General features: G+C 35.1%; 3 protein-coding genes across 3 annotated transcripts; all 3 read left to right on the top strand.

Moving 5' to 3' along the window:
* Positions 1-633: 633 nt before the first annotated feature.
* LOC115989231 (tropinone reductase-like 3) lies at positions 634-8,237 on the top strand. Its single transcript, XM_031112900.1, has 6 exons — positions 634-771; positions 1,244-1,360; positions 1,786-1,920; positions 2,187-2,312; positions 2,391-2,492; positions 8,088-8,237. Exons 1-6 carry the CDS (start codon positions 634-636, stop codon positions 8,235-8,237), a joined length of 768 nt encoding a protein of 255 aa, XP_030968760.1.
* A 2,966-nt stretch (positions 8,238-11,203) lies between these two features.
* LOC115989230 (tropinone reductase-like 3) lies at positions 11,204-13,728 on the top strand. Its single transcript, XM_031112898.1, has 6 exons — positions 11,204-11,419; positions 11,921-12,037; positions 12,460-12,594; positions 12,861-12,986; positions 13,065-13,166; positions 13,281-13,728. The coding sequence occupies exons 1-6, from the start codon at positions 11,282-11,284 to the stop codon at positions 13,428-13,430; spliced, it is 768 nt and encodes a 255-aa protein (XP_030968758.1). The 5' UTR covers positions 11,204-11,281; the 3' UTR covers positions 13,431-13,728.
* Positions 13,729-16,760: 3,032 nt separating this feature from the next.
* On the top strand, positions 16,761-19,859 carry LOC115992349 (tropinone reductase-like 3). The gene is made up of 6 exons (XM_031116530.1): positions 16,761-16,945; positions 17,569-17,685; positions 18,798-18,932; positions 19,254-19,379; positions 19,483-19,584; positions 19,695-19,859. Exons 1-6 carry the CDS (start codon positions 16,808-16,810, stop codon positions 19,842-19,844), a joined length of 768 nt encoding a protein of 255 aa, XP_030972390.1. The 5' UTR covers positions 16,761-16,807; the 3' UTR covers positions 19,845-19,859.
* Positions 19,860-21,205: the final 1,346 nt, after the last annotated feature.

Here is a 21,205-nt window from a genome sequence, read left to right as displayed (position 1 = left end):
TTCAACCATCAATCACGTTTTTTTTTCCTTTGATTCTATTCGTATGACGTTTCTTTTTTTTAATTATATTTTTTTTAGTATGGCAATATAACACGTTTTTTTAACAATTATATTTTTAATAGGATTTAAATTTTATATCAAATGGGACTCTAACAATAAGTATGCTTTCATCCACCAAAACAAAAAAAATTTAATCGTAGGAAAAAAAAAAAATGCAAGTTTTATCTTTTTTTCCTTTTATGTTTTTTAAAGAAACGTAGGAAAAAAAATGAAAATTCGATTTTTTTTCTTTTACTTTTTTTTATCTCTCTTTTTTATTTAAATTATATCCTTAGGTAATTCTATTCTATTGATTTTAGGCTTTGTTGATAATATTTTAGATAGACAAAACTGTTATAGTTGTAAATGTAATACCATTTTCTTTCATTTCTTAATTTGTCATATTTATCCAAAAAATATGTATATATCTATTCTTAAAATCTAAAAATTTATTAAAATTTTTGCAATTTGGTAAAGCCACATGACGCAACTACGGCGTCTAAACCCAACTTTTATTTTATATATATATATATATATATATTTTCACTGATTAGTAATTACAATACGTATACGTAGATCAGGGCGCCAAAATAAATGGACAAGTCGAAGTTTGGCAAGAGATATGAAGGCAAAGTGGCCATTGTCACAGCTTCGACTCAGGGCATCGGCTTCTCCATTGCCGAGCGTCTTGGCTTGGAAGGTGCCTCTGTCGTCGTCTCTTCTCGCAAACAGGTTTTGGGTTTCTTCGCTTTAATTCATCTGGGGTTTCTCAATTCTAGCCAAACTTGGTTTCTCTTTTTCTACTCTTATGTTTCATTGTCATTGATCTGAAATTTCTGAGTTTTATGTTGTTTTGGTTTTGAGGAAATGAATTTTTATCTCAGCTACACATAAAGTTAGCATCTGGTTTGGTTTGGTTTGGTGGATAATGTAGGAGCTGAATTCAACCGGGGTTATTGAATTTAACTCATATTTGATTCCTTCTACGCTCTGGTTGGTTGCTGAGAAACTTGTGGAAAAGAAAAGAAAGGAAGGAAAGAAGAAATAGAATGTCATGTTTTGATTATGAAAGAGGAATTTGGATTTTTTTTTTTTTTTTTTTTTTCTTAGTTGCTTTTATAAGTGGATAAGTCTCATGTTGTTTTTTAAGCAGATATATGATGTTGATTTACTTGTTGACCTGTGTGTGGTGAAATTGATACAGAACAATGTAGATGAGGCAGTTGAAAAACTCAAAGCTCAAGGAATCGAAGTGTTGGGTGTCGTTTGTCATGTGTCAAATGAACAACAAAGGAAGAACCTCATAGACAAGACTGTTCAGGTGAGAAATGAAATTGAATAGTTGACCTTAATGTGAATGACCCTAGAAAAAGTAAATGAATGTAGGAACTTTAGAAAGTGTGAGTTTATATGGTTTTGCATATGGTTTATGATATGGAATAATGGAAATCAGAAAGTTCAACAGCTGGACTCAGTTGATTTACTCGATCCCTTTTATCTCGTGATTAGTAAGTAATGGGGAGGCTGTATCATGTTAAAAGGCAGTAATTTGCTTGGCATTTAGCCATATCTTAACATAAATGTTTAATTGTGATTGTTGCTTTCCTGGTTCTTCAGTCTTTATTTCTATCTATGTGTCTATATTATTTTTGAAGGGAATGGATTTATGTTTTAAGTAAGAAGTTGCTTTTACTAATGTGGAATGTGGTTCTATTAGATAATTGTAACTTAAAATTTCATTTGCAGAAATATGGGAAAATAGATGTGGTTGTATCGAACGCAGCTGCTAATCCTTCATTTGATGACATTTTGCAAACTCAAGAATCTGTCCTGTATAAGCTTTGGGAGATAAATGTCAAATCGTCCATCCTTATTTTACAGGTAATTTCTTTGGAAGATTCTTCATTGTAATGGAATAATGCCATTGTGTGGCATGCATGGGCATCAATACTAGTTTTATAATATGTTTAAGTGTCTTACCTATTTTTTGTTCTTTTGGATACTGTTAGTGGTGTACAGTAATTGTTGGCCTTTACAACCTTTTCATTATTGTCTCATAGTTGGTAGATCTTCTCTTTGCAGTCTACATGAGCTGGCACTATTAGTATGATTTGTAACGTTTGATACTCACTCCATTAATTTTATAGGATGCATCTCCTCACTTGCAGAAGGGTTCTTCAGTGGTTATTATTTCCTCTTTTACTGCCTACCAACCACCAGCTACCATAGCTATGTATGCGGTGACTAAAACAGCCCTTCTTGGGCTTACGAAGGTATAACTTGGTTCATTATTAGTTCTATATTCAAGAATTTCACAAATCATGGATATCTTCTTTCCTTGTTTCCTTCAGGCCCTTGCAGCTGAAATGGCACCAAATACGCGCGTAAACTGTGTTGCTCCTGGTTTTGGACCAACAAGGTCTGCCGCATTACTTGGAACAAATGATGCTTTTGTAAGTATAAGTCCATCCTTTAATTGCGTGACTGTCCTTGGCCATTTCACAAGATATTGACCATTGCTGTATTGACCTCTGCAATGAACTGAATACTGGTTTTATTTATTGTAGATTATAACAGAATAGAAAAGAAACAAACGTGTGAATACACAGGAAGAACAGAGAGAGAAATTGAGAGAAGAGATAAGAAACTTTCTCTAATTCTTGTATTAATGAATCTGTACATACATCAAGCTTATATACATCTCTGAAATCAAATGCCCAAAACAGAGAGCAACGGAATAACTGAAAGAATAACAGAAATGGGAGAAGGAGCTATGGAGTCAGTTACAGCACGTGTGAGAGTTAGTTACAATACGTGTGACATAAGCTGAGTTAAATAATCAACAGGACTACATGCCGTTTAGCTGCTCTTCTAAGTAGACTTGTAGCTTAGCTTATTTCCAGTGTTGTTTTACTCCTCTTCTCATTCTTCTTATTCTCTGCTCTTTTCTTCTTTGTTGTCTGATACTCCCCCTCAAGATGAGACTCAGAATTATGTATATTTAATACATTCATCTTGGAAATTAAGAACTTCAGCTGCTGACTGCATAATGCCTTGGTAAAGAGATCTGCTAGCTGTGTATGTGTGGGAGTGAAGAATAAACGAATCACCTTTTCTTGTACTTTGTCTCTAACTAAGTGGCAGTCTACTTCTATGTGTTTTGTACGTTCATGGAAGACAGGGTTCTCACCAATATAGATTGCTGCCTGGTTATCACAGAAAAGCATACCCGGTTGTGGATGATCAACTTCAAAATCCTTTAACAAAGCCAACAGCCAAGTCATTTCACAAACACTTAAGGCCATTGCCCTATATTCAGCTTCAGCTGAGGATCTAGAAACAATGGATTGTTTCTTAGACTTCCATGAGATCAATGAATCTCCTAAAAACACACAAAATCCAGTAGTAGACCTTCTGGTATCTACACAAGAGGCCCAATCTGCATCCGTGTAAGCCTTCAAATGCAAATCTGATTTTGATGATAGGAGAATGCCTTGGCCAGGACATCCTTTAATGTATTGCAACACCTTGTAAGCTGCATCAAGATGTGGCTTTCTAGGCTTAGCCATGAATTGGCTTAGTTTATGAACTGAATAGGTAATATCTGGTCTTGTTATGGTTAGGTAAAGCAGTCTTCCAACTAATCTCCTATAAACACCCAGATCAGTCAACAATTCTCCTTGAAATTTGCTTAGTTTTAAGTTTTGTTCCATTGGTACTTTGCTGGGTTTGCAACCTGTCATCCCAGCATCTTTAAGAACACCTAATGCATACTTCCTTTGACATAATGAGATTCCTTTCTCTGATCTAGCAACCTCAAGACCAAGAAAGTATTTCAAATTACCAAGGTCTTTCAACTTGAATTCCTGATTCAAAGAAGTCTTAAGATCTTCGACTGCTTGAACATCATTACTTGCAATCAGAATGTCATCAACATAAACAAGTAATGCTATGAAAGTCTGATTGCACTTCTTAGTGAACAAGGAGTAATCTGATTTGGATTGCTTGAAACCATATTTTAAAATGGTTGAAGAGAACTTGGAGTACCACTGTCTTGATGCTTGCTTGAGACCATACAAAGACTTGTTAAGCTTGCAAACTAGGTTCTCCCCCTTGCTGTGAAATCCCTGAGGTAACTGCATATAAACTTCTTCATGGAGATCACCATTTAGAAAGGCATTGTTCACATCAAGTTGAACCAAATGCCAACCTCCCACAGCAGAAATGGCAAGAAGAGTTTTGACAGTAGTGAGCTTAGCAACAGGTGAGAAAGTATCAGTGAAGTCTAAGCCAGCTTGTTGAGTGAAACCTTTGGCAACAAGCCTGGCTTTGTATCTGTCCAAGGAGCCATCAGCATTGTATTTGACTCTATAGACCCATTTGCACCCAATAGCCCTTTTATGAGGAGGTAAAGGTGTAATGGACCAGGTTTGATTAGCCTCCAAAGCAGCAATTTCAGATGCCATAGCATCCTGCCAATTAGAATCTTTGATTGCCTCATGGTAAGATGTAGGTTCAGGTATGGCAGAGATGAGGGAGCAGAAATGTGCATAATTGGAGGATAATTTTGAAGAAGTAAGATAATGAGACAAGGGAAAGAGGATACCTGACTTGTTGGCAGAAAGGGAAGGTGGATTATCAGTAACAACTGTGCTGCATTTGAAATCTGTTAAGTATGCAGGTGGTTTGGAGAGTCTGGATGACTTTCTTAAGGGAATAGAGGATGGAAGAGTGGGAGAAATGATAGGTTGGATAGATTGGGAAGATGAAGGATCCGCAGAATTTGTAACATGTAATTCTGCAGAATCTTCAACAGGTAAGTTAGCAGTATTGGGAACAAGTGAATCAGCAGGAGCTAAAACTGAGATATCAGTAGGTAAAGGAGCTAAAGGAATATCATGATTGGGAATAGCATCAGTGAGAGGAACCTGTGGGACATAAGAAAAGGTGCCAGAGGTTTCAAAATCAAAGAAAGAGGTAGATGGTTCAGCCACTGAAGGAAAAAGATGAGATAAAGGGATATTAGTGTTTGGAGAATAAGAATGAGGCTGTGAAATGAAAGGAAAAACAGTCTCAAGGAAATGAACATCTCTGGATATGAAAATCCTCTTGGTAGTCAAATCAAGAAGTTTGTAACCCTTAACTCCAAACGGGTAACCAAGGAAGACACAAGGGGATGATCTAGGGTCAAATTTGGATCTGTTATGGGATAAGGTAGAGGCAAAGCAAAGACAGCCAAAAACCTTTAGATGAAGAAAGGAAGGAGGCTTTCCATAGAGTTTTTCAAAGGGAGTTTTCTGGTTTAGAAGTTTGGAGGGTAGCCTATTGATTATATATGCAGCAGTCAATACACAGTCACCCCAATAGCAAATAGGAACATTAGATTGAAATTTTAATGTCCTTGCAATGCTTAAAATGTGCTGGTGTTTCCTCTCCACAACTGAATTTTGTTGTGGAGTGGCAACACATGAATGTTGGTGAATAATACCCTTGCTGGCATAAAAGTCTTTTAAGAAAAATTCAGGGGCATTATCAGTTCTAATGGTCTTGATATTTGTATGAAATTGAGTGTTGATCATGTTATAGAAAGAAATCAGCAAAGGTCTAGTCTCAGCTTTTGATTTCATAAGATAACTCCAAGTGGATCTTGTGGCATCATCCACAATAGTAAGAAAGAATCTGAATCCATCATGAGTGAGCTTGGCAAATGGTCCCCAAACATCACAATGGATCAAATCAAAAGCAGCATTTGAAACATGATTAAGAAAGGGAAATGGAAGTCTCTTTTGTTTTGCAATTGGACAAAGAACACAATTTTTATTGCTATGGAAATTTTGTACATCAGGTATATGACTGTGTAAGGCCTGAAACTTATTATCAGAGGCATGTCCTAACCTCATGTGCCAAAGATAAGACTTGCTAACTCTAGGAATTGAACCAGATACAGAATTGACAAAAGAATGCAAAACAGACTCAAGAGTTGAAGAAACTTCTGAAACAGATTTGCAAGAAGATGCAGTGTGCAGCAGATACAGATTGTCATGTAATTCACCCACTCCAATCGTTTTCCAACAAGTAAGGTCCTGTATAAAGCAAAATTTTGACAGAAAAATGAAACAACATGAAAGTGTTTTGGTTAATTGGCTAACAGAAATCAGGTTGAAGGTGAAAGAGGGAACACATAGCACATTTTCAAGTTTTAAAGTTGAAGTAACCTGAATTGTACCTACATGTGTAACTGTGACCCTTTCACCATTAGGTAATTGAACAAATGTGGAAATGGAGCTAGTGATGTGTGTAAACAAAGATAAGGAATGCACTATGTGGTCTGTGGCTCCGGTATCAAGGATCCAAATATCAGTACCATAGGCATTCTTATTGACAGGATTAACAGCAAAAACTGAATGTTGCAAGTCTAAGGAAACACAATCTGACCAAGTATTACACACATTACCTGAAAGAGCAGAATTAGCTGAGTGCAATGCATCATTGGCAGCACCAGATGTGGATGCATGATGAGAGCTGAGCATTGAGATTAACTGTTGATATTGCTCTGAAGTAAAGGGAAATGAATTGACCTGTTGATTGCCAGAATTGTTGGAAATTCCTTAATCATCTTCAGTCAAGACCTGATTAGCCATGGCCACTCTGCCCTTCTGCTTGTAACCTGGAGGATATCCTACCAATTTGTAGCATTTTTCTACAACATGTCCAAGCTTGCCACAGTGACTACATACAGGCCTCCCTTTTGCATTGATTCCTTTAGTGTTCTTGTTGTATCCTGGATATGAAATCCCTTGATTGAATCCTTGATTCTTGTTGACTGCAAGGGCAGTTGATTCAACAGAAGGACCAGCAGAAAATCCTGAATACCTTTGCCTTTCCTCTTGAATCACCAGAGAAAATGCCTTATCAATGGAAGGACTAGGCTCCATCATGAGTATTTGTGTTTTCACTTGAGAATAGGAATCATTCAACCCGTTCAAGAATTGCATGAGAGAATCTTGATGCTGAAAGGTTGTGATCTTATCATTCACACCACAGGTGCACTTTCCACATGAACAACAAGGTGAAGGCCTGAAATTCAATAATTGATCCCAGGCAGCTTGAAGATCAGTGAAGAAACCAGTGACAGTAGCAGCACCTTGCATCATAGTGGAGATTTGTTTCTGAAGTTGAGAGATCCTAGGTCCATTTGCTTGAGAAAATCGTTTCTTGAGAGTATTCCACACTTCGAATGCAGTGTCTCTGTAGATTACACTGGCAGTGAGGTTGGGAGAAACGGAATTCAAGATCCAAGAGGAGATCATTGAATTGCATTTGGACCAGGCTTGCTTCTCTAACGGTGTGATCGCCATTGATGCATTAACAGTACCATCAATAAATCCAAGCTTACTCTTGGCATCCAAAGCCATTCTCATTGCTCTGGACCACATAGGATAATTATCCTCTGTTAATGGTTGAGTAACCAGAATCGCACCTGGTGTTTCACCATGATGCAAGAAAAATGGACTTCGTGGATCCTCCATCGGAGTCAGTTCTCGTTGAGATGAGAAAATCTGAGTAGCCTGAGCAGCTTGAGTAGCTTGAGTAGCCTGAGTAGCTTGAGTATTCGACGCCATTGAAGAAGGCTCGAGCTCTGATACCATATAACAGAATAGAAAAGAAACAAACGTGTGAATACACAGGAAGAACAGAGAGAGAAATTGAGAGAAGAGATAAGAAACTTTCTCTAATTCTTGTATTAATGAATCTGTACATACATCAAGCTTATATACATCTCTGAAATCAAATGCCCAAAACAGAGAGCAACGGAATAACTGAAAGAATAACAGAAATGGGAGAAGGAGCTATGGAGTCAGTTACAGCACGTGTGAGAGTTAGTTACAATACGTGTGACATAAGCTGAGTTAAATAATCAACAGGACTACATGCCGTTTAGCTGCTCTTCTAAGTAGACTTGTAGCTTAGCTTATTTCCAGTGTCGTTTTACTCCTCTTCTCATTCTTCTTATTCTCTGCTCTTTTCTTCTTTGTTGTCTGATATAGATGAAGAAGATTGAGCAGAGGACTTTACTTAACAGGCTTGGTACCACACAAGACATGGCTGCTGCCGCTGCCTTGTTGGCATCTGATGATGCTTCTTATATAACAGGAGAAATTCTAGTGGTGGCGGGAGGGTTGCCTTCTAGACTCTAGATCCCTTTCTATATGGCTATGTGTTGTCTTCTACCGTTCTACTCATTGAAACCCTTCAGTTTAATACTTGTTTCCAATGTAACAATTAAAAAGCAAGAATTTTTTTTTTTCCCCTTACTTTTGATGAATAAGAAACTTTATTCAAACAAAGCAAAGAATCAAATACAAGCAGCATTTACTGCAGACGATTTTCAGGCAACGAACTACTTCCTCATTCAAGAATCAAATGGGCACTCTTTTCACCTGTGATGGTGGTGGGATTGGAAAGAAGAGGTCCAATCTCCCATTCGGGGATGAGCAGAAAAGGCCTTAAGCCAACCGTTATCAACCCTGTTGAACAACGTATTGTCTCTGGACAAGTGTCATGACTTGTTCTAGTGAAGCGGATGGAAATGCCAACACCATTTATTTGGCAAATTTGGTGTTTTCCCGACTTGCTATGAAGTCCTTATCTTCATCCATAGACTATGTTGCACGGACACGGACACGGACACGGACACGGACATGACACGGACACGGACACGGGGATACGACAATTTTTGAAAAATAAGGACACGACACGGCGGGGACACGGCGGTTAAATAATTAATTAAATTTTATATTTAGGTATATTTTTTAATATTTTTAGACAAAATACATTTATGTTTAGAATATAAATTATGTAAGAACTACAAATAAGTAAACTAACACCCAAAATACTACAATAATACACAAAATTTTCAAGCACTTTCAGTATTCATTTTAGTAAAATTACCTACAATATTTAACTTTAATAAATAAATAAAACTATAGCAGGACACACAAAAAAAAAATTTTATAAGTTATAACTAATATTAAAAAAAAATATATATATATATATTAAAAAAAAAAAAAACGACGGAGGGCACACAGGCCACACGCCACACGCCACAGCAGCAATAAAAACAAAAAAAAAAACACAAAACAAAAACAAAAGCAAAAGCAAAAGCAAAACGCGTTATACATTGTCTAAGTAACAGTAGACTCAAGTTAAACATCGGAAAGAAAGAAAGAAAAAAAAAAAAAAAAAAAGACAGAGAGAACAGAGAAGAGATCGGTCCGCGCCAAGAGAGATCGGAAGGGACAGAGGACAGATGGCACGGCGTCGACGTCGGAGCTCGCCGATCGGTCCGATCTAACTCCGATGAGGGACAGAGGGCAGCGGCAGCGGCAGCGACAGAGGGAGGGTGGGTTGAGAAGATCTTGAGATGTGGTTTCAACTTTCAGTATAAGAGACTCTAAACTTGCTATATTATTTTAGGGTTATCACAAAATCAACGGCATTGGTAAGTTCCGGTCAAAATCTGTGATTTTTTTCTTTTTTTTTTCACTGGTGGCGTGTTGGAGGTGTCGGAACCGCGTCGATGCCATGTCGGAGCTGCGTCGGCGCCGTGTTGGAGCCGTGTCAAAGAAGCGAAAAAAAGAAAAAGAAAAGGGACACTGCCGGACACCGGAATCTGGCGCGTCGTCCCCATTCCGGTGTCCGACACGTGTCGAACGCGGACACGACGCCAAAAATGGCGTGTCCGTGCAACCTAGTCCATAGATTCCATTGCTTTACCTTTTTCACTCTTCTCTGTTTCTGGGTGGGGTTGATTCGTCCAAAGGGCTTTACTTTGCCGCTTTGGATTGACTTGGAGATTCTAATACTAGGTCTGCAATAATTATCCATCACATCATCTCTCACAGAATGTTGTGTATGCCCCAAGCACCTTCCTCCTGGGATCTAGGAGAAAGTATGAATAAGAAAGGAAAAGGGAAACAGGTTTAAACCCCCTTACCATAAGCCAATCAGGGTCCTGGAATTATGATAAAAAAAAAAAAATTATCATAGAATAGATATGACCTAATCCAAAGATAACACATTCCATAATTTTAGTTGATTCAATTGGTAAAGTATATTATCCTTGAATAATGCTTACACTAAAAACTAATTAAAATAATAATAATAATAATTAGTGTCTTGATATGTTGATTTCTAGCAAAAAAACATGATGATAGAAAAGATTTTATTTTCCCTCATTTTTGTTTGGTTGGGAGTGAAAAAGTGGAGAGATGGAAAAAGTGAGTTTTATAAATTTACTCATATACCCTTTTTTATAAAATGATGCACAATTAAAATAAAAAAGTGACAAGCAACCCCAAAAAAAAAATCACCTAAATTTATTGAAAAAAAAAATCATGTCCAAAAAAAAAAAAATCATGTCTAATTAAACAAAAAAAGAAAAGAAAAGAAGAAAAGCAAAACAAAGCTCCATGCCACAGTTTTAGGAAATCAAAAAAAGGAAAAAAAGGGAGGCAAGGATTGCACATTTTTTATGTTCTTAACACATATGTTAAATTTTTTTCCAATTGAATGTTATTTATTATTTGATATATAAACCTTTTTTTTTTATGTATGATTTATGATTACAAAAACTTGAAATTTTAAATATTTAATTGATAATATAGTTATTAATTTTTTTAAAATTTTGCAAATATAATAAAATAATGCAATCTAACAGTCAAAACTAATGTTAAATAGAAACAAATGAGTTCAAATGTTTCTCTCTAAAAGTCGAGAAAAAAAGTGTCACAACTCAAATTATCTTCTTCTTTTTTTTTAAACAAGATAAAAATTTTACTTTACTTTAATCTAAAAGTATATAAGTGTGAAACTCTTTACCTTTTTTTTTTAGAGAAAATTTTATCCTATAACATTCATTTCTGATGATAATTCTTTTTCATCAAACCAAGACATCAATCAATTTTACACCGAAAACTTGAATTCCCACCATTATCTCCCACATCTCACTAATATTTATACGACCAAAATGCGTAGTAGTGCAACTCAAAGTAGGGTGCGTGGTGGCCCGTGGGGCAAGTCATAGTACCTTAAACGCGCATCAACTCACAACTTGTAAAGATCCGTCGGTATGTCCTCATATCTTTTTTCCAAAAAAAAAAAACTCGGTCCCATATATATATATATATATATATATATATATATATACAATACGAATGCGTAGATCAGGAAGTCAAGCAAAATGGACAAGTCGAAGTTTGGCAAGAGATACGAAGGCAAAGTGGCCATTGTCACAGCTTCGACTCAGGGCATCGGCTTCTCCATTGCCGAGCGTCTTGGCTTGGAAGGTGCCTCTGTCGTCGTCTCTTCTCGCAAACAGGTTGGTGGTCGTGGGTCACCCCTCAATTTTCGATTTTTCATTCATATTTTTAGGTTTCTACGCTTTAATTCATCTGGGGTTTCTCAACTCTAGCCAAACTTGGTGTCTCTTTTTCTACCCTTATGTTTCATTGTCATTGATCTGAAATTTCTGAGTTTTATGTTGTTTTGGTTTTGAGGAAATGAATTTTTATCTCAGCTACGCATAAAGTTAGCATCTGGTTTGGTTTGGTGGATAATTTAGGAGCTGAATTCAACCGGGGTTATTGAATTTAACTCATATTTGATTCCTTGTACGCTCTGGTTGGTTGCTGAGAAACTTGTGGAAAAGAAAAAAGAGGAAGGAAAGAAGAAATAGAATGTCATGGTTTGATTATGAAAGAGGAATTTGGATTTTTTTTTTCTTAGTTGCTTTTATAAGTGGATAAGTCTCATGTTGTTTTTTAAGCAGATATATGATGTTGATTTACTTGTTTACCTTTGTGTTGTGAAATTGATACAGAACAATGTAGATGAGGCAGTTGAAAAACTCAAAGCTCAAGGAATCGAAGTGTTGGGTGTCGTTTGTCATGTGTCAAATAAACAACAAAGGAAGAACCTCATAGACAAGACTGTTCAGGTGAGAAATGAAGTTGAATAGTTGACCTTTATGTGAATGACCCTAGAAAAAGTAAATGAATGAAGGAACTTTAGAAAGTGAGTTTATAAGGTTTTGCATATGGTTCATGCTATGGAATAATGGAAATCAGTAAGTTCAACAGCTGGACTCAGTTGATTTACTCAATCCCTTTATCTCGTGATTAGTAAGTAATGGGGAGGCTGTATCATGTTAAAAGGCAGTAATTTGCTTGGCATTTAGCCATATCTTAACATACATGTTTAATTCTGATTGTTGCTTTCCTGGTTCTTCAGTCTTTATTTCTATCTATGTGTCTATATTATTTTTGAAGGGAATGGATTTATGTTTTAAGTAAGAACATGCTTTTACTAATGTTGAATGTGGTTCTATTAGATAATTTTAACTTAAAATTTCATTTGCAGAAATATGGGAAAATAGATGTGGTTGTATCGAACGCAGCTGCTAATCCTTCAATTGATGACATTTTGCAAACTCAAGAATCTGTCCTGGATAAGCTATGGGAGATAAATGTCAAATCATCCATACTTATTTTACAGGTAATTTCTTTGGAAGATTCTTCATTGTAATTGAATAATGCCATTGTGGGGCATGCATGGGCATCAATACTAGTTTTATAATATGTTTAAGTGTCTTACCTATTTTTTGTTCTTTTGGATGCTTTTAGTGGTGTACAGTAATTGTTGGCCTTTATAATCTTTTCATTATTGTCTCATAGTTGGTAGATCTTCTCTTTGCAGTCTTCATGAGCTGGCACTATTAGTATGATTTGTAACGTTTGATACTCACTACATTATTTTTATAGGATGCAGCTCCTCACTTGCAGAAGGGTTCTTCAGTGGTTATTATTTCCTCTTTTACCGCCTACCAACCACCAGCTACCATGGCTATGTATGGGGTGACTAAAACAGCCCTTCTTGGGCTTACAAAGGTATAACTTGGTTCATTATTAGTTCTATGTTCAAGAATTTCACAAATCATGGATATCTTCTTTCCTTGTTTCCTTCAGGCCCTTGCAGCTGAAATGGCACCAAATACGCGCGTAAACTGTGTTGCTCCTGGTTTTGTACCAACAAGCTTTGCCGCATTCCTTACAACAAATGATGCTATTGTAAGTATAAGTCCATCCTTTAATTGCGTGACTGACCTTGCCCATTTCACAAGATTTTGAGCATTGCTGCATTGACCTCTGCAATGAACTGAATATTGGTTTTATTTATTGTAGAGGAAGGAGATTGAGCAGAGGACTTTACTTAACAGGCTTGGTACCACACAAGACATGGCTGCTGCCACTGCATTTTTGGCATCTGATGATGCTTCTTATATAACAGGTGAAATTCTAGTGGTGGCGGGAGGGATGCCTTCTAGACTCTAGATCCCTTTCTATATGGCTATGTGTTGTCTTCCACCGTTCTACTCATAGAAACCCTTCAGTTTAATACTTGTTTCCAATGTAACAATTAAAAAGCAAGAAATTTTTTTTTTTTTCCTTTTTACTTTTGATGAATAAGAAACTTTATTCAAACAAAGCAAAGAATCAAATACAAGCAGCATTTACTGCAGACGATTTCCAGGCAACGAACTACTTCCTCATTCAAGAATCAAATGGGCACTCTTTTCACCTGTGGTGGTGGTGGGATTGGAAAGAATAGGTCCAATCTCCCATCCGGGGATGAGCAGAAAAGGCCTGAAGCCAACCGTTATCAACCCTGTTGAACAACGTAGTGTCTCTGGACTCAAGTGTCATGACTTGTTCTAGTGAAGCGGATGGAAATGCCAACACCATTTCTTTGGCAAATTTGGTGTTTTCCCGACATGCTATGAAGTCCTTATCTTCATCCATAGATTCCATTGCTTTACCTTTTTCACTCTTCTCTGTTCCTTATCTTCATCCATAGATTCCATTGCTTTACCTTTTTCACTCTTCTCTGTTTATGGGTGGGGTTGATTCGTCCAAAGGGCTTTACTTTGCCGCTTTGGATTGACTTGGAGATTCTGATACTAGGTCTGCAATAAATTGTCCATTACATCATCTCTCACAGAATGTTGTGTATGCCCCAAGCACCTTCCTCCTAGGATCTAGGAGAAAGTATGAATAAGAAAGAAAAAGGGAAACAGGTTTAAACCCCATTACCATAAACCAATTAGTGTCTTGGAATTATGATAAAGAGCAATTATCATATAATAGATATGACTTAATCCAAAGATAACACACTCCATAATTTTAGTTGGTTCAATTGGTAAAGTATATTATCCTTGAATAAGAGACTTGGAGTAGAATCATGTTTACACTAAAAACTAATTAAAAATAATAATAATAATAATTAGTGTCTTGACATGTTGATTTCTATCCAAAAAAACATGATGATAAAGAGTAATAATCATGAAGTAGACATTATATGTTCAAATCATACTATATCTTAAAAAAATTAAAAAAAAAAAAAATTAGATACACAAACAAAATTATAAATATGTGGACTCAAAAATCCGTTCCATATACTGGAAATTTTAACAAAAAAATATTTATATATGATACATAATTTTTTAATATATATATATATTATGATTATAAAGAAAATTGTTCCAAATTAAAATTTAAAAAAAAATGAATTTGATAATAGTTATATATTGAAATTTATTATGAATTTGTTTGTTAATGGAATCATTCATTCTACCATTTTAAGAAAAATACGATGTGGCATTCTAATGGGAAAAATAAATATAAAATTATATATGTGTATATATAAAGAGAGAGAGAGAGAGAGAGAGAGAGGGTTCAGTTCAAGTTACACTTGGTGTAATTTTAAGTAATGTTACACTACTTAATATTTTTTAATTGAATTTGAATTTTGACAAATCTACCATTAGTTTACATTATTCGTATATTCTCTATGTTTACAAAATTTAAAAATAATCAAAGATCAATGGTAATGTCATCAAAAAATTGTTTAAATTCGAGTTTTTGTAGTTTAAAATACTGTCTAAAATATGAGTTTATGGATCAATTAGTAAATTACATTTGATTAGCATGAAAATTAGCATACATGTTAAGAACATATAAAACATGTAATTTAACGGTAGGATCCTCAAAGTATGAATTCTATAATACGTTATTGGGTGGTGTGACATTATTTAGAGTTATACTAAATATAACTTGAACTCAACTCATATATATATATATATATTAGAATAATGATGTGAAAAATATGAACTTTCAAAAGTTTACGCAACAACATTAGAAGAAGTTGATTCTAAAAATAAAATAAAAACATTATAGTTCAACAAAAAACTTTGATTTTGTATTATATATAGATAAAAATATAGAGAATTATATAAAATATGGAAGAAGAATATGTGTGTATATAGAAGGGATTATAAATTTTATTACATAAGATATAGAAATTGATATTACACTAATCAAATAAAGTAATTGTCATATTTATTATTTTTCATTTTTGAAGCATCATTATATATATATATATATATATATATATTTTAGAAGGTTATTATACAAATCACCTGCATCCTAAATGTTAGTGGCTTTTCCCTTACCATAATTGGGAAGAGAATTCAACTTCTTTCCAATAAAAGACCCAATAAAAATTTAGTACTTAATAGTTTTAAATATATATATATATATATAGTATCAGGTTATTTAAAATTATGTCTCATCTCTTATATTTTCTGTAAAAATAAAAATTATTTCTTATTGTATTAGAACCAATAAATTTTTTTCATATATAATTTTCACAAAAACAATAAATTTAATAACTAAAAAATTATCATGAGCTCCAATTAGCTTAACAAATAAAGTCAGTTATGATCAAATGAAATATATGTGGTTAGAACCTTTGCTAATACAAAAAAAAAAAAAAAAACCAATCAATATTGTCGCACGGTGATAAAAATAAATTATTATAAAATGCACACCATATATTAAAATTTTATGTATCTATCAAATTTGCACAACAATCTATTTATAACACTATTATTTATTTTAGAAAAGTACTACATCCACAATATTTTTATAACATTTTTATAACAAATCAAATGTAGGTTCTGTTTGAGATCTGCTTATTTTACTGAAACTGAAAATTGTTTGTTAAAAATACTATAGATAAAGGTAAAAGTTAGCTGAAATAGTACAGTAGAACCCATAAATAGTACTAAAAAATGCAATATGACCCATAAATAATAGCAAAAATAAGCGAAGTAGTAAAATAAGTTGACTTTTTAATTTAGAGTCAAACACACATACGTAGTAAGTTATTATTAATTCTAATTTAAACTTACCATTAAAATTATTTTTTTTACCAACTAATAATAACTCGTAACAATCTGCTACTTTTAATTTGGTACAAGAGAATGTTGACAGTGTTATTTCTCTTTTTCTCTTTTCTTTTTACGAGATATTATAAATTTTTTGAAGTTCCTAAAACACTAATTTTTTTTAGACTATATTTTCAAGAGACCAAGCTCATAAAAAAATAATATAAAAAAAAAAAATTTAACTTGACTACAAGATAAGTACTATGTATGATTGGAATTAATTGTCGGGGCTAGGGCCCATACTCTGGAAAATGATTGTGGTATATATCCATTCCTTTGTTCTCGTCGAAACTAAATTGCGAACATGAGAAGTCAAACAAAAAGACGTAAGGTACTGTGCACCCTAACGTTGTTGCTTATAAAATCAAAGCTCGGTTCAATAATTTACTCGATTACATTACATAGATCAGGAAGCCAAACAAAATGGAGGGGACAAAGATTGCCAAGAGATTTGAAGGCAAGGTTGCCATTGTGACTGCTTCCACTCAGGGCATTGGCTTCACCATTGCTGAGAGGTTCGGCTTGGAAGGTGCCTCTGTTGTCGTCTCTTCTCGCAAACAGGTATGTGGGTGTCCCTCAATTTTCGATTTTTCATTCATATATTGGGATAGATAGGCTTTAATTCACATGGGGTTTCTCATCTCTAGCTAAAGTTGGTTTCTTTTTCTACTACTTTTATGGTTGATTGCTTTGGAAACTGAGATGAAAAGGACATGCAACTCTGAATTTCATGTTGTTTTGGTTTTGAGGAAATGAAATTTCGATTTCATCTAATCCTAATGTTAGAACTTAGTATCAGGTTTTGTTGTGTGCAGAGTTGAGAGGTTATAGCTGAATTCAAGTAGGGTTATTGAATTAAATTCATATTTGATATGGTCTTCTGTTGAGTGAATGATTGTAGGTGGAGTCATGGATTTGTTTAAATTTTTTTTTTTTGGGGATCGTATCTGATTTGCTTGAAGCCAACCCCAAAATTTTGGGACCAAGGCTTTGTTTGTTGTTGTTGACTTTTTGTATCTGATTATGCTTGAAATGCCTTCAAGTTGGACTTTCTGTCAACTCCAGTTTAATGCATGTGTGCGTGTTAAAAAGAAGGATTTGCTTTTATAAACTGATAAGTCTCATGTTGTTTGTTATGTAGATATATGATGTTGATTTACTTGCACATGGTGAAATTGTTACAGAAAAATGTAGATGAGGCGGTTGAAAAACTCAAATCACGAGGAATCGAGGTGTTGGGTGTTGTTTGTCATGTGTCAAATGCACAACAAAGGAAGAACCTTATAGACAAGACTATTCAGGTGAGAAATGAAGTTGAATAATTGATTTTTATATGAATGGCACTAGAAAAGTAAATTAATGTATAGAAAGTGTGAGTTTAGATTTAATAGAGAGAGGGGAAAGGCTCATCTTTTGCATATTGTTTTTGCTATGGAAGTCAGACAAGCCAACAGGTGGTCCCAGTTGATTTTGGCAATCCCTTTTGGTCTCACCATCATTAGATAATGGAATCTATGTCATTCTAAAAGTTAGTAATTAATAGAACTCCATTAATGAAAGCTTTAATCTAATTTTCTGTCAAAGATGATGATTACTTTTTCAAATGAACAGTTATTCCCACAATGATCATGGCATTCAAACATTCCCTAATATACATGAGATATTATAATTGTTGCTTTCTAGTTTCTAGGTTCCTCTGTGTTCACTTTATGTGTCTACTTAAGGCTGTAAACGAGTTAAGCTTGGTTGAGTAGTGACTGTTCAAGCTGGGCTTGACAACAAATGTAAAATTTTCAAGCTTGGCTCAAGCTTGATAAATGATGCTTGAGCTCAAGCTCATCAAAAAGTCTAAAAGCTTGAACTTGGATTGAGTCATTAATCAAGCCAAGCTTGAGCTTAATATCCATCTTAAACTTTAGCTCAATATTAAGTTTTTGAGGTTGAGATCCAACATAAGTACATTATCAAGCCTATATCAAGTTTATTATCAAGCCTATTTGGTTTGGACGAGTGGTCCCAATTTCCAATTACTTAAAGTCTTAGTAAGATTTGGGTTTAATTGTCAAGCTCATATTATGCTTATTACCAAGACCACAAACAAGCCTAAGCTCAACTTGTTTTGTATGGAGCCCTAATGTTCACAAGCTTGTTCAGGAACTTTTTTTTTTGCTTGTGCTTGGCTTGTTTATTAAACAAGCCTAAAACTAAGGCTCAAGTTTGGCTTATTTAAAAACAAAAAAACATGAATAAGCTTTTTAACAAGCCAAGTCCAAGTTATTTATAAACAGCTTGGTTCATTTACAAACAGTCTACTTACCTTTAATGGTATGGATTCATGTATTATTAAGAGTGTCAGTCTTTGCTAACACTTGAATGTGTAAAATATAATCTTAACTTAATTGTTCATCTGCAGAAATATGGTAAAATAGATGTGGTCGTATCCAATGCTGCTACTAATCCATCTGTTGATAGCATTTTGCAAACTCAAGAATCTGTCCTGGATAAGCTGTGGGACATAAATGTCAAATCCTCCATACTTATCTTAAAGGTAATTTCTTTTAGCAAAGGTTTTTCATTTTAAGAGAAAATTATAAGAATGGAAGAATGTCTGTAATTCTTTATGGTATAGGGTCTACTTAATTTTTTTTTTCTATGGATACTGTGTCTTTTTCTTTCTTTCTTTCTTTTTTCCTTTATTTTTTTTTTTTTTTGAAGTGAAGATAGTCATTATAGATACTATGTCTGTGGTATACTGTAATTAGTGGCCTTGATAACCTTTTCCACGGTAGATTCTCCTTATAGTCTTTAGTGTGCTGACATTGCTAGTATGATTTGTTAATTTTTGAGTCTCACATCATTAAATTTACAGGATGCAGGTCCTCATATGTCCAAGGGTTCTTCTGTGGTCATTGTTTCCTCTATTGCTGGCTACCACCCACCAGCTTCCATGGCTATGTATGGGGTGACTAAGACAGCCCTTCTTGGACTTACCAAGGTATGACTTGGCTCCCATATCCATGTTTTATATTAGTCGTGTATTCAAGCAAATCATGGAAAGCTTCTTTCCTTGTTTTAATTCTTTCTCAATCATCATCTAGGCACTTGCAGCTGAGATGGCTCCAAATACACGTGTGAACTGTGTTGCTCCCGGTTTTGTACCAACACACTTTGCCTCATTCATTACAGAAAATGATGCCCTTGTAAGTATAAATCCATCCTAAGTTGCAGTCCATGTCCGACCTTGCCCACTTAAGAATATGTTGAACATTGACCTTTGCAATTAACCAAATATGTGTTTAATTTATCGCAGAGGAAGGAGGTCGAGGGGAGGACTATGCTTAACAGGCTTGGTACCACTCAAGACATGGCTGCTGCTACTGCCTTTTTGGCATCTGATGATGCTTCTTATATAACAGGAGAAACTCTGGTGGTGGCAGGAGGGACTCCTTCGAGACTCTAGATCCCTTTCTATTTTCTCTGTAATAGCTTCTACTCTTAAAATCCCATTGGTTTGATAACTGGTTTACAATTCCGTAATTAAATGGCAAAGAATAAATTCATAAGTTATGTATTTCGTTTGTAAGTGACGCCAAGTTATATATTTCGTTATATATGGCCACAGGTGGCTAAAAAGACCCGCACATTGTGAGTATGAGTAACATGTACACACAATATACATTCCACACAAGCAGCTTTATTTGGAAGGCAATTGCTTTAGCGCCCGCTTGGTAGTGGAGTTGAAAGAATGTGAAAATTGTGGTTTAAAATTTGTTGTAAAAACATGTGTTTAAAATATTCATAACACAAAACATGTGCTTAATATCATATTTCAAATAACATATTTTAACTGTAAGTCTCTCTGCCGTAAAGAGAGAAGGGTTTTTTCCCTTTTCTTTAGGCAATAGTAGTTCTTGTCCCTTCTGAGAAGGAGATTTGTGTTTCTTGTCTTGTTGTATTTGTTCAGTCTGATCTCTCTATCCTCTTGAGCCTCCAAAGGGGTATCTCAAGACTGGTGGGTTACTTTGTTTTGGGGTTTGGGAAACACTAATTTCTTCTTTCTCTTTTCTAATCTCTGTTCCTCCTTCTCATCAGTCTTCTTTTCAAATGTTTTTCTCCTCATGGAAGACTTGAAAAAAGATTGGAGTAAGTTTTCGCTCTCGGAGAAGGAAAATTCTGGCTTTGTTCTCCCACGGATCCAAAAGTCTAGAGCATTTGTTGTGGCGGCAAAATTTCTCACCTCTCGTTTTCTAGTAATGGAGGCCGTGGTTCGCACCTTCAAGTAGTTATGGAGGTCACAAAATGGTTTCAAGATTCGCAATCTGGGCAACCATATAGTCCTATTTGAGTTTGATAATGTCCAAGATGTGGAAAGGATCCTTCAAAACCAACCTTGGACTTTTGACAAACACCTTGTGGTCCTAAAAAGATACGAGGAAGGTTCACAAGTTAAAGATTTGATCTTTGATAAAGCTTGGTTCTAGGTTCAAGTGCACGATATCCCTCTCAACTTCATGTCGAGAATGGTGGCGGAAAGTCTATGTGACATGGTTGGGGAGGTTCTCAGGTCCCCTGAGTCCACTGAGGATGATGGTGGAAATTTCTTTCAAGTTCGAGTAAATATTGACATATCTCTCCCTTTGTGTAGAGGGAGGGTGATTACACTTGAGAATGGTGAAAAATCATGGGTTCGCTTTCAGTATGAGAGGCTTCCTAATATGTGTTACTGGTGTGGTTGCCTAGACCATGTCGATAAACAATACAAACTGTGGATTCAGAGTAAGGGATCACTGTCAACTGAAAAACAGCAATTTGGTTCATTCT

Source organism: Quercus lobata, chromosome 5 (assembly GCF_001633185.2).
Source record: "Quercus lobata isolate SW786 chromosome 5, ValleyOak3.0 Primary Assembly, whole genome shotgun sequence".
Classification (NCBI taxonomy): Eukaryota; Viridiplantae; Streptophyta; class Magnoliopsida; order Fagales; family Fagaceae; genus Quercus; species Quercus lobata.
The sequence above is the reverse complement of the archived record's forward strand: the minus strand, read 5'-3'. Positions and strand labels throughout refer to the sequence as shown.